General features: G+C 55.4%; 2 protein-coding genes and 1 non-coding gene across 8 annotated transcripts; all 3 read left to right on the top strand.

Annotated features, from left to right (window-relative positions):
* Positions 1–57: 57 nt before the first annotated feature.
* Positions 58–18,695, top strand: ZDHHC1 (zDHHC palmitoyltransferase 1). 5 transcript variants are annotated; one of them, XM_075995712.1, is made up of 13 exons: positions 58–329; positions 5,215–6,175; positions 6,501–6,547; positions 7,930–8,172; positions 11,251–11,426; positions 13,578–13,679; positions 14,081–14,205; positions 14,300–14,458; positions 14,701–14,813; positions 17,522–17,604; positions 17,819–17,912; positions 18,037–18,115; positions 18,221–18,695. In XM_075995712.1, exons 3-13 carry the CDS (start codon positions 6,539–6,541, stop codon positions 18,502–18,504), a joined length of 1,467 nt encoding a protein of 488 aa, XP_075851827.1. In that variant the 5' UTR covers positions 58–329; positions 5,215–6,175; positions 6,501–6,538; the 3' UTR covers positions 18,505–18,695. The 5 variants fall into 5 exon arrangements, with proteins under 5 accessions (XP_075851827.1, XP_012598110.2, XP_075851829.1 ...); XM_012742656.3 differs by lacking the exon at positions 5,215–6,175; XM_075995714.1 differs by lacking the exons at positions 5,215–6,175; positions 18,037–18,115 and having other exon boundaries at positions 18,221–18,574.
* Positions 18,696–19,597: 902 nt separating this feature from the next.
* Positions 19,598–23,423, top strand: TPPP3 (tubulin polymerization promoting protein family member 3). Of its 2 annotated transcripts, none has more exons than XM_012742662.3 (4): positions 19,598–19,779; positions 22,126–22,319; positions 22,625–22,778; positions 22,878–23,423. In XM_012742662.3, exons 2-4 carry the CDS (start codon positions 22,132–22,134, stop codon positions 23,064–23,066), a joined length of 531 nt encoding a protein of 176 aa, XP_012598116.1. In that variant the 5' UTR covers positions 19,598–19,779; positions 22,126–22,131; the 3' UTR covers positions 23,067–23,423. The 2 variants fall into 2 exon arrangements, with proteins under 2 accessions (XP_012598116.1, XP_012598115.1); XM_012742661.3 differs by having other exon boundaries at positions 19,598–19,737.
* LOC142862973 (U1 spliceosomal RNA) lies at positions 22,394–22,559 on the top strand. Its single transcript, XR_012913866.1, has one exon. It is a non-coding gene; the product is annotated as a U1 spliceosomal RNA (small nuclear RNA).
* Positions 23,424–24,670: the final 1,247 nt, after the last annotated feature.

Genomic DNA, 24,670 nt, shown 5'->3' on the forward strand with positions numbered 1-24,670 from the left:
GGCGCGAAGTGACGCAGCGCGGTTTGGCCGCTGTGGGGCGCCGTAGCCCGCGCCGTTGCCGGGGGAACGGGCCCAGCGCCGGACGAGGCCCAGCCGGTCTTGGCCTGGCCTGGCCACGCCGCCAGCCCGCCAGAGCCCGAGCCGGAGGACAAGCCAGCTCAATCTCCTCCCGGGATGGGGCCCCGTTCCGGGGCTCGTCGCTGCCTGGTCCCGGGGACCGTCTCTGCCGCGAGGGTCTGAAGCTCGGGAGGGTGGACGACCAGGCGTCAGGGCCGAACCGCTGGCTGACCTTGGCAGGGCCGATCTGGCGCGGCAGCCGCGACGCTCAGGTGAGGAGCCCCCGCCCCGTTTCTCACCTCAGAGCCTGGCCTGAGCCATCGGGTCGCGGCTGCTGCCGCCTGGCCGGGCTCTGGGCTCGCCTGGGCCTGGAGCCGATGGCCTGAGCTTCAGGGACCCGGAAGAATGCAGGGCTTTCTTCCAGCGTTCATCGGGTTCACAGATTGCATTGAGCGCCTACTGTGTGCCAGGCTTTGTGCCAGGCGCAAGCACAGAGGGCTCAGAACAGATGCGGCAGGTCTTCAGAACCCACAGAGTATTAAGGAGGCGGGTGGAGAGCAGGCTCCAGATTCATGACTAAAGTGATTTCAGGTCGAGTTAAGTGCTTTGGTGAGGAAATGGAGAGGTTAATCAGGGACAGTCTGTCTTAAAAGGCCAGATTTAAGCTAAGACTTTAAGGTTGGAAAGGAGCCAGCAATGTGAGCACAGGAAGGGTGTTTCTGGAAGAAGGGAAAAGCAAATGCAAAGGTCCGGACGCAGCAGAGTACATCATAGAACAGAATGGGTGAGGGGAGCTCTGCAGGCCCGGGTGGGGGTGTCAACTTTATCCCAGCAGGTCGAGGAAACCACTGAAGTGTTTTTTGATGAGTTTCAAGTTTTGAAAAGCTCATCTCCCTCTGGCTGCTGTAGGCAGCATCGTTGTGACAGGGCACAGTGGGAAGTCAGCTGAGAGCCATCCTAGTTCTGCCAGTCTAGCTGTGCCACCTGGAAGAGTTTACTTAGTCTCTCTGAGCCTAGCATTCTAATCTGTGGAAAGTTGATGTTGTTCTGCATGTTGTTTATGAGTGAGAAAGTGAGGGGCCAGCTAGATCTGAGACCAGTGACTAAAGAGATCTATGAGGACAGCTTGAAATGAAATTTACTTACCCACCCCCCCCCCACAACCTTGTCCAACCCTTGAGGATTGGATAAGTAAATTCCATCAAAGTCCTTAAAGCAGTGCCTGGCACAGAATAAGTGCCCTCTAAATGCTAGGTTTGGTTATTGTTGTTGAAACAGTGTAGGAGAGCGATGATGGAGGCTTGGGTTTGGGCGATGGCAGCAGAAATGGTAAGAAGTGGCTTAACTTCTTTACTGAAGAAGTGCTGAGTTTAGACATGGTGAAGGGTGGTCCCTGCTTTTGTGCAACTGGTGGTTCACTGTGGCAGATGGGTTTGTAAACAGATTATCACCATGAGATGTAATCAAAGCAACAAGGGCACTCAATTAGCCAGGTTTTGTTTTGTTTTGCTTTGCTTTTGTTTTTGTTATGTTGTTCTGTCACAGTTTTGTTCTTAATGACTGTTTCTTGGTGGGTGTTCCCCAAGGCTGGCTCCTACAGTCTATGAGTTGATTGCCTGGTTAAAATCAACAACCCTTGCCTCCCCTTCATTAGCCTTGTTTCTGCTCCATGCCACTCCCTCCTTTTTGTCCCCTTAACTTGGATCCCAAACAGTGTGCAGTGGTTGCTTCAGGAGGAGAATGGCACAGAAAATATATGCAGACCACACCAACTCAGGAACGATTGAGGTTTCAAGCTTTTCTTGCCATAGTATCAGATTTGTGCATGTTGTTTATGAGAGAGAAAGTGAGGGCCCAGCCACATTTCCAATGACTGGAGAGGTCTTTGAGAACAGCTTGACCTTCCAGTTTATTTTCTGGGAGTTGTGTGATATGCATCCCTTGGTTGAACTATAGTCACTTCCCAGAATTTTAAGGCCAGAGATTTCTCTGGCCCCTGTGTGGAATTTTAATAAAAAAAGTACTCATCCCTAAAAATCTTTTGTAAGTGACTTTTTGCAGTGTCAAACAATATGCACTGGGAAGCGCTTTCTTTCCAGCTCCCCTTTAGGTTGTTAAATTGGGTATCTGTTAAATCTCAGTGAAAATTATTTCAAAAGCAGGTTCTGGGAAAAAGTGGAAAACTCACTTAGGAATATCCATAGATAGAAATCTCTTACACGAAAGCCATACATCTTCTAGCAGAAAGAAAAGAGGCTTAAGGACCAGAACTTTCCTGTGGAGCGCACCTTCCCTTTGGGTTCTGGGAGTCACAGAGAGCTAAGCTGGCCTTGGCCAAGGACAAACAAGGCACTGCCCAGCAACCTCTTTGTTGTGCTGCCTGGTTATCTGATTCTAGCTTTACAAGACCCCTAACAGCTCTTCCTCATAGCTGTGCAGCTGAGGAACTCAGAATTGCTTTCAAGAATAAGAAAGCATTTCAGTAAAACCAAGCACTCTTGTTGCATGGTTGTTGGGCAGGAATTCCTTGTTTGGCTGGCTTGGTACAGGGCTCTGGGCACACAAGTGAATTTGGTCGGCATGGCAGCCTAGTGGAGCCAGGAGGGCAAGAGGTGACAGCCCTCAATCATTTATTATTTGACATACTTTTTTTTTTTTTTTCAAAAGCATAGGGGCCAGGTGCTGCAACTCATGCCTATAATTCTAGCACTCTGGGAGGCCAACACCAGAGGATGCCTTGCACTCAGGAGTTCGAGACCAGCCTGAGCAAGAGCAAGACCCCCAAAAATAGAAAGAAAAAAAAAATTAGTCCCGTGTGGTAGCGCTTACCTGTAGTCCCAGCTACTTGGGAGGCTGAGGCAGGAGGATCACTTGAGTCTAGGAATTTGAGGTTGCAGTGAGCTATGATCATGCCACTGCATTCTAGCCTGGGTGACAGAGCAAGATTCCCCCCCTCCAAAAAAAGCACTATATGCTTATGATATAATAAAAAATTGCAAATCTCTGGTTTATAGTCCTCAGGCCTAGACCTCTTCCCAGAGGATGCCCCTGTGTTTGGTTCCTAGCATTTCCTTCCAGAGAGTCTGTACATATAGGAACATAAATGTTTATTAATCCCCTTCATTTTTTTTCACTTGGTAGCTCCCTTTACAACTGTTCTATGTCTTGCTTTTTTACTTAATTGTGTGTCAAAGATCATTTCATCCCTTTTTATTAATCCCTTGTTTTTGATTTTCCATAGCATTCCACTGTGTGGATGTGCCATAGTTTGTTTATATTGTTTTTTGTCCTTTACTACTACAAACAACATTGCAATGAATCTTTGTGTATTTTGAGAGTATATACATGTATAAGATAAACACCCAGAAATGGAATGTCTGGGCCAAAAGGTACAATATGTGTTCTAAAGTTTGGTAGACATTGCCAAATTGCCTTCTGTCTGACTTTTTTGAAAGATGAGCACATAAGAGATCCAAAGAGGAGGATGGATGACATCTGTCCCCAGGTTCCTCAGTGTGTGAGTGGCAGTGCAAGAACCAGAAAAAGACTCTGTCTCCAGGCCTGGGCCTTTTTCCTTGGTCCAGCCTGCTTCTCCCCATTGGTGGCTCTGGACCCTCCAAGCCTCTGCTTCAGCCTAGTCATCTTCTTCTCTGGCCCCATCCCCCTAGACTCCCAAGTCCTTAGCCTCCCCCAACAAACCCTCATTAGTGTAATAAATTCTGACGTGTGACGTCCTCACACACCCTGCTGGAATCCAGGAATGCCCACAGTCTCTCCAGGCTGGGACCTTCCCCCTCAGCCTGGTTCCTTTGACAGTGTCATATATGAATTTCAGAACAACATGCCTAAATATTTTTGTTGGTAGGAGCAGAGGTGGGCAGGAGGGAAGCAGATCATTCATGTAACCATCCTACAGTTCATAACGAGAATGTAAAATGTTAAGATTTCCCTCATTTAACTTTAGTATGTAAATTAAGGTAGCCTAATCTTGTTTTGAAAACATTGTTTGAGGCTTTTACCAAGTGAATGTTCATGGAAATACATTATTGTCATCCTGGTAATGGCTTTCACCTTGTGGGGACAAGGAAAGGGCCTGCACAGCCCCTCCAGCCTGCCTCAGAAGCCGGGTGTGTCCTTGTCTTACCCGGGTGGCAGCTACCTGTGGCCATAACACTTCCTTTTATCCCTGCCAGCCTAACTCTCTAGGGTTTGTTCTGTGGAAGCAGAAGGTACATGGAGAATGTTTTACCAAGGCCCATGGACCTCTCAGCCAACACAGATGCAGCCGGGGGTGCCAGGTGGGCAGGGGGAGCTTGCAGGTTTGATCCCCACCTGCTGACCACCTTCTCCCAAAGCACAGGGCTGCTGGCTGCTGGCCTCCCTGGGCCAGCTTGCTGTGCTGTCATCTCCCCTGTCGAGTTCTATCCTATATGGTTAGAAAGCTTTCCAAAACACCCCTCACCATTTTGCCACTCTCCTAGTTTAACCTCCTTTGACTCCCTGCGGCTCTTTCAGCAGGGCCCATGCTTCCCCACCTGGCCTAGGTCCCCTGTGATCTGGGTCCTGCAGCTCCTCAGGGCTCATCTCTCACCAGGCCCTCCCCTCTACAACCCCTCCCTCCACCGCCATCCAGTCCACCCTGTGTTCTGTCACACTGAATGGCTGGCCCTGGCATGGGCTGCCAGAATGCCCATTCACCCACCACGCTGATGTCTGTCTGTGTCTCTCTGGGTCCCCAGAGAGGAAGCCTCCGAGGGCAGGTGCTGGGTCGCAACTGCGTTTACACCCTCAGTGCACACAGGCTGGGCCACAGTAAGTGCTGACTGGCCAGTATCTGCATGTGCCAGCTGGCCGTGTTGTTGAGGAGCAGAGCCACACATCTTTCAATCCGGTCTCCTAGAGGAAGAAGTGCTGAGAGGAGAGGAACAGTCAGAGAAGTCCCTGGGTCTGGTGACAGTGCTTGGTTCCATCCCTAGGCCTTGGGGCCCCACCTTGGATTCTCTCCGACCTCCCAGCCCTTTTAATCAAAATCTTTTGGGCTAAAGGAATGTGTGGCCACCAACTGTGCAAGAGGCAATGTTATTGGTCAAGAGTTGGCTGGCCCAGGTTTTCAGGGCAGGCGGCATGCCTCGTGGCCAGCTTGGGTGTCTATTCCAGATTGCTGCCGCTGCTGCTGCTGTGAGGGAGTTCTGCCCGACAGCACCATCCCCACATCAGTCTGAGGCAAGTGGTACCTCTCTGGGCCAAAGGTAACCTGATTTGGGGTCAGAACTGTTCCCAGGGCTATTGGTGGCAGGCCCCTGGATTCAGGTAGTAACTCCTCCTGCCTCAGGAGTCTGGGATGCAACAGCACTGGAGTTGCCTGTGGCCACTGCTAGGCAGTGGGGACACATCAGCCACAAGCCTCAGGTTGTTCAGCTTTGGGGATGGCAAAGAGAAAGCCACAATTTAGGGATTCAAAGTCATGGATTCTCTTCAATGCAGTTGCCTTGGTGATGGTATGGTATGGACAGGAGAGTTGCTGCTCAGCCCCAAGGATATGCCCCAGAGCAGAACCACCCAGCAAGACTGTATTCACAGGGCTTGACCTAATGACCTTTTACTGTTTCCAAAAATCAAGGACCAAGATTTGCTACCTCTGGGGACATTCAAAAGAAAGTGATGCCAGCTTATTGACCACCTTTGTCACCTTTGATCAGAGATGACAAGATTAGAATGACAATCCAATGGCTTACCTCTTATGATAGTGTGTTCCTCAGGGCCACTGATTTAAGAAAGCAACTGCAGCCAACCCCATCACTTTGAGCATAAACCTCGGAGACTATCAGGTGAAGCAGCTTCAGTCGGGAGATCTGAAGGCAAACCAGAGAGCTAGTTAAGGGTAACAATAACATCTAGCACACAGTGAGCATTTCTGTGTGAAGAATTTACCCACAGTGTTGCTGATCTGTACACCGTCCTACAGAGGCATCCCCACCTCCAGTTTTCAGATGAGGAAACTCAGGCCACTCAGCTAGAAAGTACAGAACTAAGAAGTAAACCTACAACTATTACCTCCAAAGCTGTTTTTTTTTTTTTTTTTTTTTTTTCCCTTTTGTGGCATCTTATTGAAGACAAGGTAAGTGACCAAAGGATTCCATTTGAATCCCTGGGAGAAAACTAAGATCACTCAGTTTAGCTTTGAGACTTCTCAGAGCTGACTTCAAATAATGCCAGCTTGGCTTGCAGGAGCCTCTGAGCCTCTGGTGGACCGAAGGACAGAGTAGCTAAGAGTGACTGTCTAGCAGTCAGGGTGACAGCCAGTCAGCACAGGGAGCTGGGCTCAGGGAGGGGTGTGTGCATGATGGCTGTGCAGGCGGGGGGCAGGCTGGGAGGACTGAAGGTAGGGCGAGTGGGGCCAAGATTCCCCTCCATTACTGTGCCCACATTTCCTTTTATTTCAGATGTTTTCAAGTCAGCAAATGTTTACTGAGCATCTACTATGTACAAGGTACAATTCTGGGTGCTTGGGTGAGGGTATGTGGGGGTCAGAGGAGAATGAATCACGGCATATTTGCTTCCTTTGGGGGAAGCTGTCATAACAGGGGAGTGGATATAGGGATGGCCAAGTGTTCCAAATGACAAAGTGACTTGCCCAATAAGGATTGAGCACGAGGGTCCCCTGACTCCACTTGGGATGTTGGGGAGAGCTTCCTGGATGTGGGGACTCTTGTGGTTGGCTCTGATGATCAAGTCTCATTTTGTTGGGCTGGGAGTGTTGAGTGTGAAGGCTGTTACAGGCAGATGTGCTCAGGGGGGTGTCTGCCACACCATTTTTGCTTAGTCACATTCCCTGGCCCATGGACAGGGGCTTCAAAAAGGAAAGTCCAGCTACCAGGGTTTTGTCTCAGCTCCTGGTCTTCCCACCAAGTGTCTCCTCAGGTGTGACACTGCCTGCCTCAGCTGTAGTCCTGTCTTGGGCCCAGATAATACTGGCGGGGGGAGGTGGGGAGGTTTCCCTCTTGTTACAACAAGCTCACCCGGTCCTGCCCTGTATTTATCTTTGGCCACCAGGCCAGTTATTGGGCTAAAGGAGGCAAGTGGAGGGTGTTGCTATCTGGTGATCTGGCTCTGACAGAGGCTTGGCCTTGCCCTGAGCTTCCTTAAGTGGGTCAGAGGACATCAGCCCACCTTTCCAGGTAAATCTGTGCACAGGCCCAGGTTTACTTAGAAAGCCGTGGTCCTTTCTGGTGCTGGAGGGAAGCAAGGAGGAATCCTTCCCTCTCATGTGTGCTGGCTCCTCCCCAGCCAGGAAGCCCCAAGCAGCCTTTCTGAGATGTGGGGCAGAGATTCAGGGTCCCCCAGTCCTAAAGGAATTCCGTGTCTGCTGAAGGGCAGAGGTATACCCTTTTCTGAGCACCCCCACTTCCTGTTTCCCTTAGCAAACGATACGGGGCCCTCTGTGACACTTGCATTTGGACCTCAGGACAGAGGTGACTAATACTAACAGAATCAGCATGTGTTCTCATCGCTCTGGCTCCAGCCTGATATTGTTACCAGATGAGAACATGTCTTATTGGGTTTAACTCTGATGGCTATAGAGTAACAGGCAGCCACACTGTGTCCTGAATAAACCCTGGGCCCTCCTACTTTGTCCTGGCCAGGCTGGAGCCAGAGTTTGCTCTTGGGCGTTGAGACAGCACCCCACTCCCACCCTCCCCCACTGCCCATCTCTGTCATGCTAGAACCCCAGGTTCCCCTGCAGAGTAGCTTGGTGTTGGGTTCCAGTCCCAGCCTGCTACCCCCCATGCTAAAACCTGGCTGCAGGGGGGCCCTGGACTCTAGCAGGGCCTTCTGCGGACAATGCTGTCACCGCTCTTTCTCCCTCTGGAGATGAACATCTGCAACAAGCCCTCCAATAAGACGGCTCCTGAGAAGAGCGTGTGGACAGCGCCCGAGCAGGCCAGCGGACCCTCCCTGGAGCTGCCCGGCCAGCGATCCCGCCGCAATGGGTGGAGCTGGCCCCCTCACCCACTCCAGATTGTGGCCTGGCTGTTGTACCTCTTCTTCGCTGTGATCGGCTTTGGGATCCTTGTTCCCCTGCTGCCTCACCACTGGGTGCCTGCTGGCTACGCTGTATCCTTGGGAAAGTGTGGGGCTTATGCAGGGACGTGCATGGACAGACATGGCAAAGGCCCACAGCTGGGTTCAGAGCCTCAGGGAACACAGGTGGGGCAAAGCAAGGTGGGCCCAGTCCTAGGGACCAGCTGCTCACCTGCCTGGCCTCCAGTCCCCATCTGGCCCCTCCACCTGACAGGGTGAGCGGACAGACCCAAAGTACCTTGGAGCGTTTAAAGCCCCACACAGATGGGAATCTTATCCACTGAGGTCCCACAGGAGTGACCACAGAAGACGACAGCCTTAGAACCATCTTTAGGCTAATTGTGTTCCAAGTTAAACAAAGAACAAATTAGGGAATGATTATTCCATTTAGGAGAGAATTTTTCACTTTTCAGAAAGAGTCACCATAGAATTCTTTTATGTAGTAAGTTTTCCGGTACATTTAAAATGTGGTTTTTATTTATAGACAGATTATTATGTTGTGCCCAGGACTGTTTACGAGGGCATTGGTTTTGTAAAGCAAACCCTTTCAGGATGAGATTGAATGTGACAAGAGGCTGGATAGAGATGCCCTGAAGGCTCCTGGGAACAGTGACAAACATGGACTTGCCTGATCCCAGTGGTGTGGTTGCCTCAGCCCTGGCCACAGCCCCCAGGAGCAGAGGACGTGGCTGGAAGACCAGGAGATAGAGGTGCCCCTGTCCACTCTCCCCTGTGAGAGTGTCCTGGTGTGTACACTTCAGAGGTGAATTCTGGGGGGAAGGTGGCAAGAGTCACCTAAGGTGGTTGGCAGGGACGAACTTGAAAGCCTTGGTCCCTGATCAGTCCCTCTGTCTGACAGGAAGGGGCCTGCCTGCCTCCTGGGGCGAGAGGGCGAGGAGCATGTTAGAGTGTGTGTGAGCACCAGAGGACATAAACCATGAACGTGAGCCTGCTGCGGACCGCACAGCCCTAGGCTCGTGCTCCCCAGCTCAGAGCCTTTAATGGCTTCTTCCTGCCTGAAGGAATTAGGTTCAAGATCTTTCCATGGCCTTCAAGACTCTTCATGTTGTGGACCTTGTCTGCCTCCCCAGTTTCTTCTGTTTACTGTGTCCCCTGTTCTCTTTCACCAACACTGGTGTCTGTCTGGAGGCCCCTTGCCTCTCTCCCTGCCCCCAACACCCAGCTGAGGCCAAGGTCAAGAACTGGCAGCCTGTGGGCTAATGTGGCCTGCAGATTTTTCAAAAATTGAGATATAATTATCATACAAAATGTACAGATCTTGTGGTCCTTCTGTAGGTGTGTTTTAAAAATTATTTCCTTAACATTTAAACATTGAGAGATCTCACATAAAAACCCAGATTTCTGGTTCCTTTGAGGAGCTAGAATTTGGCAACGTGGGCCCTCATTCTTGCATGTCATCCCTGAGCTGGAACCACACTCCAGCCACACCTCTGACCAGCACAGTCCCCAGCCAGGCCCCCTTTCCTCTTTTCTTTACCTGCCAGTTCGCCATTGTCCCTTCTGCAAGCCTCAGCTGAGGTGCTACTTCCTCACTTAGGCCTTCCGGAGCCCCTTTCAGACTATATGAGGTCACTCGGTGACAAACTGGCATAGTATAGTCCCTTGGACTTTCTTCATTGTATTAATTAATGATCCCAGTATTTCATCAGTATCTTTGTTTTCCACAAGACTGTTGTCTCCTCGGGGATAGGGACAAGTCTGTCTTGCCCCTGTCATATCCCTCAGTGTCTGGCCCAGAGAAAGACCTCAGTAAACAGCTGAATGAATGAACCAGGGGTGGAGCCAGGGAAGTGTGGGAGCAAGTGGGAAGCTCAATGTTTGCTCTCATTCCGTGTGTCTGGCAAGAGGCTGGACTGGGCAGGCACAGTAGCTGGCGATACCTGAGGTTTGGAAAGAGCCAGAACAAAAGAGAACTTGGCTCTGGGCTGAGGAGTGAACTTCAGCTGGAGAGCCATTGAGAGCCATTGTAGGGTTTAAACAGGGAGGGCTTTAGCTTTAAGCTTTTAACAAGCTCACTTTGTGACCATGTGAAGGGTACTCTTAAGGGAACACAGGTCAGGAGATTATGGAGTGACCCAGGCAACAGATGAAGAACTGACCACAGCAGTGACCGTACAGATAGGTCAGTGACAGCCATAGGATCATCTCTCAGCTGTGGAGAAGCACATCAGGGCAGAACCTGGCTCATGCAGACATGTGGGAAGTTTGGTTGCTGGGAGTAGGCGGAAGGGAGGAAAGGAGGTTGGACAGCGGATGGATGAAGGATGGAGGATGGAGAGATGACGTCTGCCTGGCTGGCGAGGGCACAGATGGAGGATGGTGGGGGGAGGGAGGTGGAGGGAGGGAGGGAGGGTGGCTGACCTCCTGGGTGGACTCTACTGGTGAGTTTTTACACATGCAGACTTTGCAGCAAGTTGTCAGCGTACTCGTCTCCTGCGTTTGGCCCAATCACTGAGCAGGTAGGCCCTGGAAGAGCTGCGTTTCAGCTCCAGGAATTAGCCATGCCGCCCTGCGCCCTGGCATGGCAGGCCATCCCAGACGTGCAGCCCGGGGCTGCAGGTGCCTGGACTCTGGCAGGGGAGGCAGTGAGTGTATGAGCCCCTGTCAGCAAGGGATTGTCCATCTGGCCTGGCTGCTGCACTCCCAGAGCCGACTTTCTGTGAAAGCAAGATAAGCAAGCTCACAACTTAACCTTTAGGTCCCTGGACCTTAGGGGATGGTCTCTGTCAGTCTCACATCACCATGAATCTGAAACCAGAAGCTGGCTTAAGGTCAGACTAGCCAGGGCCTGTGCTGGGCCTGGAGCAGTGAGGCCCTGTGCTTGGGCCCCTAGGTGGCAGCAGCAGGCAGTGTTAGCTGTGGGCCCCATTACCAGATTGGCCCATCTCCTCTCCCATTTGGGGGCACAGGGGTCCACTGCAGAGGTCTGATAAGGAGGCTCTGTGGCGCTGGAGGCGGGAGGTGGCACAGGCAGAGAATCTCTGCTCAAGGGGAGTTGGCATAGAGGTGGAGAAGTTCCCTGGCCACAGGGAGTGGGGCGTGGTTCCCAGCCAGCAGAGTGTAAAGTGAGTCTTTAACCTGCTGGGCCAGTGCATGGGCGCCATCTTTGCTGGCCACCTCGTGGTGCACCTGACCGCCGTCTCCATCGATCCAGCAGATGCCAATGTTCGGGACAAGAGCTATGCAGGGCCCCTACCCATCTTCAACCGCAGCCAACACGCTCACGTCATTGAAGACCTGCACTGCAACCTGTGTGATGTGGATGTGTGAGTGCGTGCGAGTGTGTGGGTGTGGGTACATTTGGGTGCTGAGTATGCCTGGGGATGGCCTGCGGGGGGGGGTGCAGGGCAGAGGGGCATGCTAGAGCTTCACAGTTATCCTGATGCTTCAGAACCCTAGTGTTTTATGCAGTTAAGAATCTTGGCTGGGGCCGGGTGCGGTGGCTCACACCTGTAATCCTAGCACTCTGGGAGGCCGAGGCGGGTGGATTGCTCAAGGTCAGAAGTTCAAAACCAGCCTGAGCAAGAGCGAGACCCCGTCTCTACTATAAATAGAAAGAAATTAATTGGCCAACTAATATATATATAGGAAAAATTAGCCGGGCATTGTGGTGCATGCCTGTAATCCCAGCTACTTGGGAGGCTGAGGCAGCAGGATTGCTTGAGCCCAGAGTTTGAGGTTGCTGTGAGCTAGGCTGACACCACAGCACTTACTCTAGCCTGGGCAACAAAGCGAGACTCTGTCTCAAAAAAAAAAATATTGGTTGGACCTAGTGACTCACACCTGTAATCCTAGCACTTTGTAAGGCTGAGGCAGGAGGATCACTTAAGGCCAGGAGTTGAAGACCAGCCTGAGCAACATAGTGAGATCTCGTCTCTACCAAAAAAAAAAGAAAAGAAAAAAATTAGCCTGGCATGGTCACACACACCTGCAATCTCAGCTACTTGGGAAGCTGAAGCAGGAGAATCGCTTGAGCCCTGGAGTTCGAGGCTGCAGTGATGGTGCCACTGCACTGTAGCCTAGGCAACAGAGGGAGACCCTGTCTAAAAAAAAAAAGAATCTGTTGGAGTGGCAGATAATTGGGTCTTTGAGAAGGTGAGGAGAAGGAGGTGATTGGATTATTGGAAACAGAAGATGAGGAATAGGGTTCCAACAGGTAAAAGTAGGAAACATTTGGCACTGCCACAAACATTTCTAGGGACTAACTCTTCCAATAGCACCCCCCCATCTCTCACAAGCATTCCCACATGGGGAGGGGAGGAGAGTTAATGCTTACATACCTACCGTGTGGCTAAGCACCATGCACAGCCTTTCTGCAAGGTGGGCAGCATCTTCTCACTTCACAGAGGAGGAAGAGCCCAGCGTTCAGAAAGGCTGAGAGGCCTGCCTGAAGTTCTGCACAGCTACTGCCACCAGAGCCAGATTCACAGCCCAGGCTGCCTGGCCCCTAAGCAGACACCATCTGCTCATTACTCATGAGCCATCTGAGGCCAACAGAGGCCAAGTGATTTGCCCCAGGTCACACTGCTGTTGAGGAGAGGAGTCAGAATGTGGAGCACCCATACCCGCTTGGCTGGTCCCAACTGCCTCTGTGGGGGCCCTCCCCACCCTCTGGAGCTTCCCAGTCTCCCGGCCTCAGGTGTAGTTCAAGACCAGAGCCACACTTCAAATCTGAAGACCCAGGCAGCCTGTGGAAGGGGGTCTGTCCACAGGAATTAGAAAGCCCACAGTGTTAAGGCACTAAGGACTTGGGCATGAGGCCATCCTGCCATTCTCTAGGTGTCAGTGAGCATGCTGTCTCTGGGTGGCTGCTCTGGTGGTTGGTGCCCATTGCAGGACTCTGTCCTTTTCTGGGGAGGGGGTCGTGCCCCACTCCTCCCCACTCCTTTGGGCCTCCCCAGGTTGGGAGATTCTCACTTGTGTCTTAGTGTGGCCGCCCTTCAGCTGGCCCCCTGCAGCCAGCTGCCTTAGTGCCCACCCAGATGGCAGCTTGCTTCTCTTCTGTGGCTCCCTGTTGATTAGTCCACACAGAATGTTTTGTGGAATAATGCCCGGAAAATTCCCATGGAATGGCAGGGAAACAGGGACCCAGAAATGGAGATGTCAGGAAGAGCAATAGAGCCCATGGTCCCGGCAGCCTTGTTCTCCTGCTCCCTGGCCCCACACCTGCATCTTCTGGCTTGTCGCAGGGGTCCTTGCTTGGGAAGGAAGCCCCTTTTCCGTTTCATACCATCATCACCTGGGTGTGCAGTCCCAGAGCAAGACAGCACAGTGCACCCCCACCCCTCGGGCTCCCCCAGCTCTTCGGAAGCGCCGCTTCCTCCCAGGGTCCCACCGCGCAGTGCCTGCAGGGGGCGCACGCGCTCCTTGGTGTGGCTGAATGCGCCCGCCGACCCCGCTGTGCCCCTCGCCCGCAGGAGCGCCCGCTCCAAGCACTGCAGCGCCTGCAACAAGTGCGTATGCGGCTTCGACCACCACTGCAAATGGCTCAACAACTGCGTGGGCGAGAGGAACTACCGGTGAGAGCGGGGCCGGGCCGCACGGGGTCCTGGGGTCACGTGCCCGGGGGGCGGGCAGGGCCCTTGTAGCCCGCGGAAGGCAGCGCCTGGCTGGGGTGCTTTGAGGACCTGTGCTCTGGTGTGCCCCTGGGGTGCTGCTCTGATACAGTGATGCTCTTGGAGTGCTGGCTGGGACGGCTGAGGGTGGGTTTGGGGTCTTCCACCTTGCTGGCCCAGAGAAAGGTGGGCATCCGATTAAGTGGCCCCCCAATCTTCAGTTTGCCTCCTGCCTTTGGCTTCTGAGGAGTTGGGGCTGTGGGCTAGACGCCCAGCTCCTCTCCCAGCCATGAGGCTTTCTGAGCTCCTGGCCCTTCCCAAGCTGGAGCACGCGGGTGCTGACAGCCTCCCACGGTTGGGCCCAGGCTCTTTCTACACAGTGTAGCATCCGCTTTACTGGGTGTCCTGCTCCTGGTGCTGGTGGCCGCTTATGTCTTCGTGGAGTTCTTTGTCAACCCCATGAGGCTACGTACCAATCGACACTTTGAAGGTCAGTTTGGGCTCCATTCCTATCCTCTGACACTGGGCCTGTTCTGGTCACTGGTCACAACCCTGGGTGGTCACACTCTGCCTGTGCCTTGCAGTCCTGAAGAATCACACAGATGTGTGGTTCGTGTTCCTGCCTGCTGCCCCTGTGGAGACCCAGGCTCCTGCCATCCTGGCCCTGGCTGCCCTCCTCATCCTTCTGGGCCTGCTCTCCACAGCCCTGCTGGGCCACCTGCTCTGCTTCCACATTTATCTCAGTAAGTGCCCCCCGCCCTGCCTTGCAGGGGATAGAGGTTCCTAGGCTGCAGGGAGGTACCTAGTTGGGCTGTAGAGCCCTGAAACCATGGCTCTTCTTACTGCTCTCTCTCTGATGGCCTGGTCTCACCCCAGGACTTAGTGTATTTGGGGACACTGGCTTCAGCCTGGGGCTGGGTGCCCTCCTGCACCCCAGGGTCCCCTCTCCACTGCACTGAGCCCTCTTCTCCCTCCCACCCCCCAGTGTGGCACAAGCTCACCACCTATGAGTACATCGTGCAGCACCGCCCACCACAGGAGGCAAAGGGGGCCCACAGGGAGCTCGAGTCATGCCCTCCCAGGATGCGTTCCATTAAGGTATAGAGGTGGCCCAGAGGGCTGAGGGGTGGGAAATGGGGCTGGGGCATGGGGGCTGTGTAGGAAGCAGCAGTGAGGAGGCAGGGCATGGGAAGCCAGCCTGGGATTGCCACTGGAGGAGGGATGCTGGGGGCAGCTGGGGCCAAGTCCGTACTGAGCACGTGCCTGTTTGCTCAAGTGTGGGTGCAGCCAGAGGGAGCTCTGCGTTTCCCTGACCCTGTGTACACGCCTGTCCCGGCTCCAAGCATGTGCTGGAGGGTGTGGAACATGGGAGCCTGGAAGCAGGCAGCTTGGAGCTGCAGGAGGAGAGGGATGGACCAGTGACCGGGACTGCAGCCAGGACTGGGACAGTGGCCAGTTCTTTCCATCTGTGACCTTGAGCCCTCATACCCATTACCGTTTTATCCTTAGAACAGTCCATAAGGCAGGTACTATTACCACACCCATGTTGCAGATGAGCATACTGAGGCTGAGAAAGGTTAAATAGAAGCTGGGTCTGGGGGATTTCAGGTCTTTTCACCCTGAAGCAGGAGTGCTCCAGCCCAATCAGCCCAGCTGCTGACCAGCCCACCCCCATTCCCACGCCCTGTGGCTTCCTGAGGTCAGCAGCTGGGGGTGGGGTGGTCCAGTCCTCAGAGCCCCTAGGGACTGGAAAGGCTGAGCCCTAGATCCTGAATCTTCATGGCAACTGGACACAAACACAGGCTGGTGGGCGGGTTCGGGGAGGGCTTGGGACTCGCCTCTTCTGTTTTCATGGCTGAGGCTGGACCAGGCTGCCAGGACTGAGCCTAGGGCATGCTAGCTATTGGTGGAGACCCCTCTGCCACACCACTGCTTACCTGCCCTCGTGCTGGGCACTAGCCTGTGTGAACACAGTGGCAGCCATCCTGGGGAGTGGACATCATCACAGAGAGGATTAAGGCAGGAGAAGCAGGCAGGAGATTTGTAGCTGGATACCCACTGAGGCAGGGCTAGCCCTGGGACGTCCAGACTCCAGGGTTCTGTGCCTCTGCTTTGCTTAGTCTTTGGGTCCAAATGTGGCAGCAGCAAAGACATTCAATTTCTGTTCTGTCCATCTACAAATGATGTGAGGGAGTCCTACTGGGGGTAGGAGTGGTATGCCTATCCCCCTTTACAGAGAAGAGAGCTGAGGCTGAGAGGTACCCCTGCACCATTCAGGAATGTGCACATGTTTGAAGGTCTCTGTGGAAGGATTCTAGGAACAGCTCTGATGAGAGGAGGGGGGCCTGAGTGAGGACTGCCTGGTGACACTCAGACTTCCCCAGCTGGCTAGGGCCTGGCTCCTGTCCCACTGTGGCCCCTCAGTCTTCTGGGACCATCCTCTACTGCTAGCCCCTTCTCTGCCCCACGCTCCAGAGTGCAGGGTCCTCAGGGTAGGCTTTGCCCCTCTGCTGGGCCCTGGAGGGGTGCTGAGTCCACACTGGGGAAGGGAAAGGATGTGGGGCAGGGTTACCTTGAGGTCCCAGTCCCTGTGATTGGCCTGAGACCCCTGAACCTGTGCTCTACTGCTCAGGCCAGCACTCCCACACCCTTCCCCAAAGGGTCAGCCTGGGCAGAGTTTGGGCAGGGGTGGCTGGTTGGGCTGTGTCCCCCAGATCTACCAGGGCCCCTGCAGGCAGCTGCCCCACCCCCAACCCAAGCAGGAATGCGGGAGGGGCCCCTCTCTGGAGCCGTTGCCCCCAAACATAGGCTTGTTTTAGAGACAGCGTTTGCTGTTACAGTGTCGTCTCTGCATTAGTCAGGACGCCTCAGTCTCCATGGAAACTGCTGCTGGAGCTGGTGACAGCTGTCCGAGTGCTCTCTGCTCCAGGCTGTGCCCCACCCACATCCCACACCACGCCCTTCACCCTTCCCAGGCTGGCTCTGCCTTGGCTTTTGTTTCCTCACCTGCAGCCTTCTCGGGTGGGGCTGGGCTGGGGTGTGTCCTGCGTGCTAGGATGCAGGCCTGGGCCGCTCCTGCGACCTCCTGGCCTCAAGGCCCTTCACTTTTGGGGTCTTGTCTGCCACCTCCAGGGTTGCTGTGAGGATCAGTGACTAAGCTAGTCATAGTTCACCCATAAGCCTGATCCCGGATTGTAGTTCATTCCCCCACCCACTGCCTGTCCTTTTGTGGGTGGGGGCGTGCAGGCAGGGGAGAACGTACCCCCCCACCCCTCACCTTCTCAGCCGCCGGGTTGGGGCTGGCGCTCTGTATAGGTGAGGAGGGCGTGCCCAGGATTCAGCTCCTTGGGAGCCAGGGAGCCATGCATGCAATCTTGCCTGTGAACTGCTGCCTCAGCTCTCAGGGAAAAAATCGATTCAGAGGCTGGAGCCCTTAGAGGGGACAGGAGCAGGAGAGGGCATCCCTGAGCTTCCCCACCACCATCCTTGGCTGAGCACCTCTAGACTGGGTGTATAGACTCATAGGGCTGGAGCCTTCCTGGAGGAGGTGGAGTTTTACTAGATGAAATGAAAGCTGGGGGACGGTAACATCCAGAAATGGGTATTTTAAGTCTCACCCTGCAGAGGGTTTTCCCAGCACAGCTGGGGACTAGGAGGACGGCCCTAGACCCCTGGGCCGTGAAGTCTACACTGTCACACAGAGGCCAGTGAGGGTGGGTTGTATTCAGGACTGGGTGAGCTCAGGACTCAGGAGGCCCTGGATCTACACCTGGTCTCCCAGCCTCCCTGACTCCCACCTTCCCCAGGAGACGGAGTTCTACATGCGGACCTTCAGCCATGTGCGCCCAGAGGCCCCCGGCCAGACCAGGCCAGCGGCAGTGAATGCCAAGTGAGTTGGACTTGGCATCTCCTATTAGTATGGTAGCCCATCCCAGGTGGGAGAAAAGGGGTAGGTCAAGACCAAGGCATGGGGTCTGGGTCCATCCCAGCCTGACCTTGGATAGATGAATGCCCCTCTCCTCTGTTAGGGAGGGAGGCTCTTGACCTCCAGCCAGAGGGTTTGGCAAGCAGCCCTCAGGCCGACCCTCCTGCTTTCCCCTCAGACCCTCCCAGCTTCTTGCTACCAGCGGCCAAGGGGAGCCTCCACCGCCCTCCTCCCCAGACACTGTCGCCCTGCCTCCCGAGATCCGACCCCAGGTAGAAGGGACTGTGCTGGGCCCCCTGTCTAGTTGGAGGGGGGTGGAAAAGAAGCCTCTATTCTGCCACGCACTGCTGCTTCTTTGGCGATGTGGGGGCCTCAGTTTCCCCTATGTCTCTGCAGAAAAAGAGGAAGCTGCGCGTGTATAAGGTTCCAAGAGCTGAGACCTTGGACCGGGCGTCCCCGCTGCCCAGGCTGCGGGGTGAGCGCCCCTTCCTGTCCGGGTCTTGCTCGGGGAACTCCGAGGGAGGGAAAAATAGAGCCCCGAGTCGCAACCCCTGGTCTCACGTTGTCCTCCTGTGCACAGAGCCCGGGGCCCCCGGCCACAGCTCCAGCTCGTCGATGGATTCCGAGGGCGCCAGCCCCATGCACTCCGCTGGCCGTGCCGGCGCCTACCACTCGGCGTCAGCCGAGTCCATGGACGAGATTCCAGTGGCGCAGACGCGCCTGGGCAGCGCCGCTCTGGCCGCCCCGGGGGGCAAGGGCCGGGAGCCCGGGCTGGCGCTGCAGGCGCGTGCGCCCGCCGTTTTCGTGAGCCGGAGCAGCGGCGAGCCCGGAGCGCGGGGAGGCCGGGAGGCCCGCCTGGCTTAGTTGGGCCAAGAGGCAGGAGGGCCGAGGAGGAGCGGCCGGCCCGACTCTCTATGCAACACCCCACCCTCGCCACACAGAGTGCACTTTAGGGGCCCCTATGGCCGGCGGGATCGGCCTCCCTTCCCCTTGACTCAGCAATACCCGCCCCACCGGCCAAGATGCTCCAATAAACTTTTTTACGCTTTTGCGGACTTAGTGTTTACTTTCTCAGTGGCAGAGTCCATAGGCCCTTGGGGAGCCAGACCACTGCCAGTCAGCCTGGGGGCGGGGGTGGGTGGGACCTTGTACTGTTGGTGTCATATGGAAATAAGGGGGTGGGGAGGGAACCGAGGCGCTCAGGTACCGGGCTCATGGTTAGGAAAGGGCTTGGAAGGCTGCCTGGAGGAGGTAATTTTTCTTAAAGATAGGCTTTGCACGTAGAGATTGAGGGAAAACAGTCTTTGGACTCCGGAGGCAGCAGCGGTAGCAGAGGCCGTGAGACAGAGAACGAGTAGAGGTGGCAATGAAAGGAGGGGACGACCGCGGAGGTCCAGGAGTTTTTGTCTCCGCAGCGGGATCGCCGTCAGAGTACCAGCATTCCAGGCTGGGCAGGCCTGATTCGCTCATTGTCCCTTCTTTCCCCAGTGCTCCGGCCTCTGGACCCTACCCAGGAGAACTCGGGAGTTGTGGCCTGGGGATGCCACACGTTCAGCGGATAGCTGTGGTCTTGAGCCAACTGTTGACCCTTGTCACTGAGGAAAGGGACTTTCCCGTCCCTCTCCATCCCCCTGCTCCAGCACCCAGTCTGGCGCTCAGGGAACCTGGATCTCCCCTGGAGACTGGGGGCCCGCTTTGATCTTTGGACAGAGCTCAGGATGGGGGGCTGTTTGGAGAACGTCCAGAATTGCAGAGGGCTGGTCTCCCCGCAGCAAAGACCCCGGAGCTGCGGGGGAGGTGGTGGGATAAGGCTGTCACTGCAGCTCCGCCCCCGCAGAGCGCGGAGAGGGCGGGGTCTGGTGGGCGGGGCCAGCGTGACCTTGGTCATTCTCCCGTCGAGACAGCCTCGGGGGTGGGACTCACCGTCTCTATGGAGACCGAGAAACAGGGGATAATACAGCGGAGCCGCCCGGGCTGCAGTCCCGCCCCGGAGCCGGCAGGGAGCGGAGCTGCGGAGCCGCCTAGTCTCCCGCGTCCATCGGTCCATTCCTGTGTCCTTCTGTCCATCCGAACGCGCCCTGCAGGAGCAGCCACGAGGTAGAAGTCCGTTGGAGACCAGGACACCGACCACCTTAATGAGTATCCTGCACGATAAGGGGGCGGGAGGAGTGGCCTGGAAGGGGTCCCAACCCCAATGCACCAGCTGAGCTGCCCTGCCCTGGCCCCAAGCATTCCACCCCCCAGCCCCCACCTCCTTGTCCCGCTGATTGATGACTCCAGCTGTCCCAGCGGGAGCGCGGGGCCGATGGCCCCAGCTCAAGGGCGTGGCCACTCCATCCATGGCCTGCAGACCCCTGGGGCTTCGGCCTGAGGTCTGGCTCCACCTGACCAGCCCTGAGATTACCAGCAATCCATCTTCCTACAGACTGAGTGAGCACTGGACGGGGAATCCTTCCAGTTGCTTGCGATAAGCATCCTGTGACACCCAGGCTCCCCTGGACATTACCCTTGGTGAACCAAGTGCGCCGTCTTTGGGTCCCACTGGGTCTTCGGGTCCCTGGTGGGAGGTTGCACGTAGGGGAGTGCACTGTGAACTGAGGTTGTGGTCCCACAGAGGTCCCTGTAACATGGGAGCTATGGGTGCTCACAGTCCTAGAAACTGCAACTGAGGGATGGGTTGAGTGTGGTCACTGGGAGGAATTTTTCAGTGTCAAGGCCAGTGGTAATGGAAGAGGGGGTAGCCAGGCAGGGCCCAGTCTGTGGTCAGTGGAGATTCTAGGATAAAAGGCAGAGCTAGAAGGTGGTTGCTGAGACTGAGGGTGTGGGCAGGAGGCTGCAGTGGAAGAGAGGGTGTGGTTGTGGGTGTCTCAGCATAATACCTGGGAGACTGGTAATGGCAGTGTGTGCCCGTGTGTGGATGTGGACACGGACAGGGTCTGCAGTGCGGGGCTAAATGGTCAAAAGGCTGTGGGTGTGTGAATGCAGCAGTGAGGAGGGTGTGGTCAGGGGCCTTGAAATAGGGCTGTGGGTACGTGGAGGGACAAGTTGCTGAGGCTGTGGCCAGGGGTCTTGGTAAGGGTTGCAGGTGTGGGGACAGAGGGGGCTGCAGTGCAGGGCTGAGGGGGTGGTCAGGGAGGCCACATACAGAGCTGTGTTATGTAGAGGGGGTTTCAATGCAGGGCTGAAGGTGTGGGCAGGGGACCATGGTGGAGGGCTGTGGGTAGAGGGGCACTTTAGTGCAGGGATGAGGGTATCATTGGGGTTTTCAGTGCAGGCCTATTAGTGCATGTGTGGGGGGTGGATGCTAGAGGAGCGGTCAGGGCTTCAGCCCTAGGGCTGTGGCAGAGCTGAGGGTGTGGCCGGAGGTACAAGGCCCAGGGTATGGAGGGCTGGGGCTGAGTGCATATGGGCCCTGGGAATGTGGACTGGTGTGGCTGTGCTCAGGGTGTAGCCTCAGTGGAGGGTTGAGGTGTAGACATAGGGAAGTGTGCTCCAATGTAAGATCCCAGCGCCAAGGCCACAGCCCCACTTGCCAGCATGTCTCTTGGGGCTGATAACTCTACAGCCCCCACTCAGGCTAGCCCCCAACCTCCTGCTCTCCTATGCCCCACAGTGGGAGATTACAGCCCCAAGGTGGCAAGGAGCCAGGAAGCCACGGTTGTGCCCCAGGCGTGGGGAGTGCTGGTGTGCCCCACCCGTGGGCCCCTGTTCCCCAGCCCAGCCCAGCCCAGCCCAGCAGCACTGGGAGCTTCTCCCTGAGCCGCCCTGACACCATCCTGCCCTTAGCAACATTCTCTAAGCAGCACCACCCTCCCTTAGCAACTGTCTCCAGGCTTCACAAACTGTGGCCAGGCCAGCCCCAAGCTCCCGCTCCCCTCATGTTTTTGTTTAACAGCAAATAGTAACAAGGCCCAGCTGGGCCAGCTGCACCCCTGCCTAGGGCATGCACCCCTGCCCATGCTCTGGCTCCCTTCTTAGGCCTGGGCTGGCTCTGGCTACAGAGGCACTGTCCTCCTCACTAAATACCTGCTCAACCAGCAGCCTGGCCTGGCCCTGACCCAGCTTGGTGTGGAGCTTTAAGGGAGGGGGCCCTCTCTGCCACCCTCACTTCCACCCAAGCAGGCCTTGTGCCAGGGCCAGACAAAGCCATGGCCCCAGCTGCTGCCCTCACAGTCTTTCTGGACAGTGCTACTCTGTTCCCAGCCTGGTGTGGGCATCATGATTTCATCTGCTGTACCCTACTCAGAGCCAGGGCTGGCAATAGTAACAGGACCTTTCCTCTCCTGGCTCTTCCTCAGGGCTCTGGGGCCCAGGAAATACTGAGTGTGGGCCCCTCTCCCCAGATAGCTCCAGCTCCAACTCTGTCTGTAGCAGATGTGCTGCCAGCTCAGACCTTGCAGGTTTTGAGATAGAGGCAGGGATGTTCTATGCCTGGGGGAGGGAGGGGCAGCTTGACTAGGAGGTGACCAAGGTGGGTCCCTACAGGGTGGTATGGCAGCAAGCACAGACATAGCTGGCCTGGAGGAGAGCTTCCGCAAGTTTGCCATCCATGGTGACCCCAAGGCCAGTGGGCAAGAGATGAATGGCAAGAACTGGGCCAAGCTGTGCAAGGACTGCAAGGTGGCTGATGGAAAGGCCGTGACAGGGACCGATGTCGACATCGTCTTCTCCAAAGTCAAGTGAGCCCCAGGCAGCCCCTGCCTCTCATGTTCCCAGAAGGTGGGGAATGGGTGGGCTGGAACCAGGGAGGACCTCAAAAAGGGGGCAGAGAAATACCATGATCATGAAGGTAGTTTTTCCAGGGCAAGGTTTATCTATTGCATTCCAGATTGCTGACACCTTCGATTTCCCCAAATGTGGGAAAGAAACTTGATTGCATAATTTATGGTGGTTGGAGACTGCATTTTTGCCTTCCTTGGGGGCGGGGGTGGTGCTCGAAGAACCGAAGAACAGGGAACACTCAGGGTGCCCACATGCTTGGCAGGGGGAAGTCTGCTCGAGTCATCAACTATGAGGAGTTCAAAAAGGCCCTGGAAGAGCTGGCAACCAAGCGATTCAAGGGGAAGAGCAAGGAGGAGGCCTTTGATGCCATCTGCCAGCTGGTGGCAGGCAAGGAACCAGCCAACGTGGGTGTCACTGTAAGTGCCCTGATGATCTTGAGTGGCCACTGGGTTGGGGGGCGCAGATGTCGGCTGTGGATGGGAAGGGATGAGCCTGGGGGAACTCTATCTAAACAGAAAGCGAAAACAGGAGGTGCCGTGGAGCGGCTGACTGACACCAGCAAGTATACCGGTTCCCACAAGGAGCGTTTCGATGAGAGCGGCAAGGGCAAGGGCATTGCTGGACGGCAGGACATCCTGGATGACAGTGGCTATGTGAGTGCCTACAAGAATGCAGGCACCTATGATGCCAAGGTGAAGAAATGAGCCAGGGAAGGCCCCCAGCCAGGCTGCCCCTGCCAGAGGCTCAGGCCTGGGCCTGAGGGGCACATGGAGCAAGAGAGCCCAGTCCCCTACCTGCTGGACCTGCCACCCAGAGCTTCCTGCCCAGACCCACGGGGCCAGCCCACCAGGCCTCTGACCCAGACTGCTCTGTGTCCCCTTTCCCCTCTTCTTCCCACCCCAACTTCTGTCCATCTGGGACAGTCTGTGCCTACAGCCTCACCGCCCCTACCTGGCCCTGGGCATGGCTAACCCGTGCCTGCTTGCCTCATATTTAAGCTGCTGCTCTGGCCAAGTGCCTAACTCTTACCTAGACCTCAATAAAGACACCTTTTGTACCAATATGGCCTGGTTGGGTATATGATGATGCGGGTAGTAATGACAGTCATATCCCAGGAATCCCCTCAGTGTCATTACTCCACTGTGTGCCTCACCCTGATTACTCCCCCTTCCACTGACAGCCCTGCCCAGAAAAATGGACACACAAGCCCTTTACTAGCACAGCCATTCTGCCCGAAGATGCTCCTTAGGGAAATCCAAAGGCTTTCAACTCGGCCTTGACTCGGTGTCCTAACATCACAGCTTGCCTTCCTGCAATTAGTGCCTCCATCTGGAGACTTGGCTTCTTGTGCCAGGGCTCAGCTCTAAGTCTGCTAACAGGGGGCTACCAAGTCATTTTGGGCTCCAGCTCAGAATATCAGAAAATTCAGGGCCAGGAAGAACCTTAGAAAGTAGATAGTCTGGCTCCCTAATTTCATAGCCAAGGAAATAAGGCCCAGAGAGTAGAGGGGCTTTGCAGACTAGAGGCCAGACATGCCTCTTGCCTCCAGGCTCTTTCTAGCACAGCAAGCCCCAACCCCGATTTCCGAAACTGGGGCTGGATGGCCAGTAACAGAGGCTAGCACCCAACGCCAGCCTATGGCAGTGGGTAAGGCATCCTATAGAGAAGGGGCCTCCTCTTGCTGATTTCCCCACATCTATTCAACAGCCTAGGTTGGGGAAGAGCAGGGGCCCTCTGGTCCTGAGGACTCTCCACCATTTCCAGATTATCTCTTTGATGAGGCTCTGTGTGTTAGGCCAGAGCTATTCCCAAACCCAAGGCTTTGAGGCCACCTCTCCTTCCTTTCTGCTGTGGCAAGGGGGTTGGATGGGACTTGTCGCCTACCCAGAAGAGGGCAGCTCCCAAGGGTGCTAGAAAAGGCTTAAAAAGCACACGTTCACAGATACCTTTCCTGACCCAGATAACAAGGCAAAGCAGCACAATTGTTTATTCCCTCATCCCACAGGCAGTTCTGGGACATTCCTGCCCCAGGTGGCTCCAAATCCCATGAGCCCAACCACTTGGGAATGGGGATATAGAGGAATAGTGTGGCTTGGGCTAGGGACGCCAGGGAGGTCAGATGGGAATTAGCAGGTAGCAGACCAGCACCTGGTCACGGCAGAGCCTTGTCTAACAGCTGACAGCTGTGTGTCCCTCTCGACTCGGCTCACTTCATGTCCTTGCACTGGCCAGGGAAGCATTTGAGAGAGCTCTACCTCTGCACCAGCAAATGTTAAGAGGAACAATTCCTCTAGCCTTGGGGAATTTG

The sequence above is a fragment of the Microcebus murinus genome, chromosome 20 (assembly GCF_040939455.1).
Source record: "Microcebus murinus isolate Inina chromosome 20, M.murinus_Inina_mat1.0, whole genome shotgun sequence".
Taxonomy (NCBI): domain Eukaryota; kingdom Metazoa; phylum Chordata; class Mammalia; order Primates; family Cheirogaleidae; genus Microcebus; species Microcebus murinus.

Coding starts and splice junctions, on each gene's coding strand:
- ZDHHC1 (XM_075995712.1), top strand. Junction 14,206..14,299: donor TACCAATCGACACTTTGAAG/GTCAGTTTGGGC, acceptor TGTGCCTTGCAG/TCCTGAAGAATCACACAGAT. Junction 17,605..17,818: donor CCAGCGGCAGTGAATGCCAA/GTGAGTTGGACT, acceptor CTTTCCCCTCAG/ACCCTCCCAGCTTCTTGCTA.
- TPPP3 (XM_012742662.3), top strand. CDS start 22,132: ATGGCAGCAAGCACAGACATAGCTGGCCTGGAGGAGAGCTTCCGCAAG. Junction 22,320..22,624: donor ATCGTCTTCTCCAAAGTCAA/GTGAGCCCCAGG, acceptor CATGCTTGGCAG/GGGGAAGTCTGCTCGAGTCA. Junction 22,779..22,877: donor CAGCCAACGTGGGTGTCACT/GTAAGTGCCCTG, acceptor CTATCTAAACAG/AAAGCGAAAACAGGAGGTGC.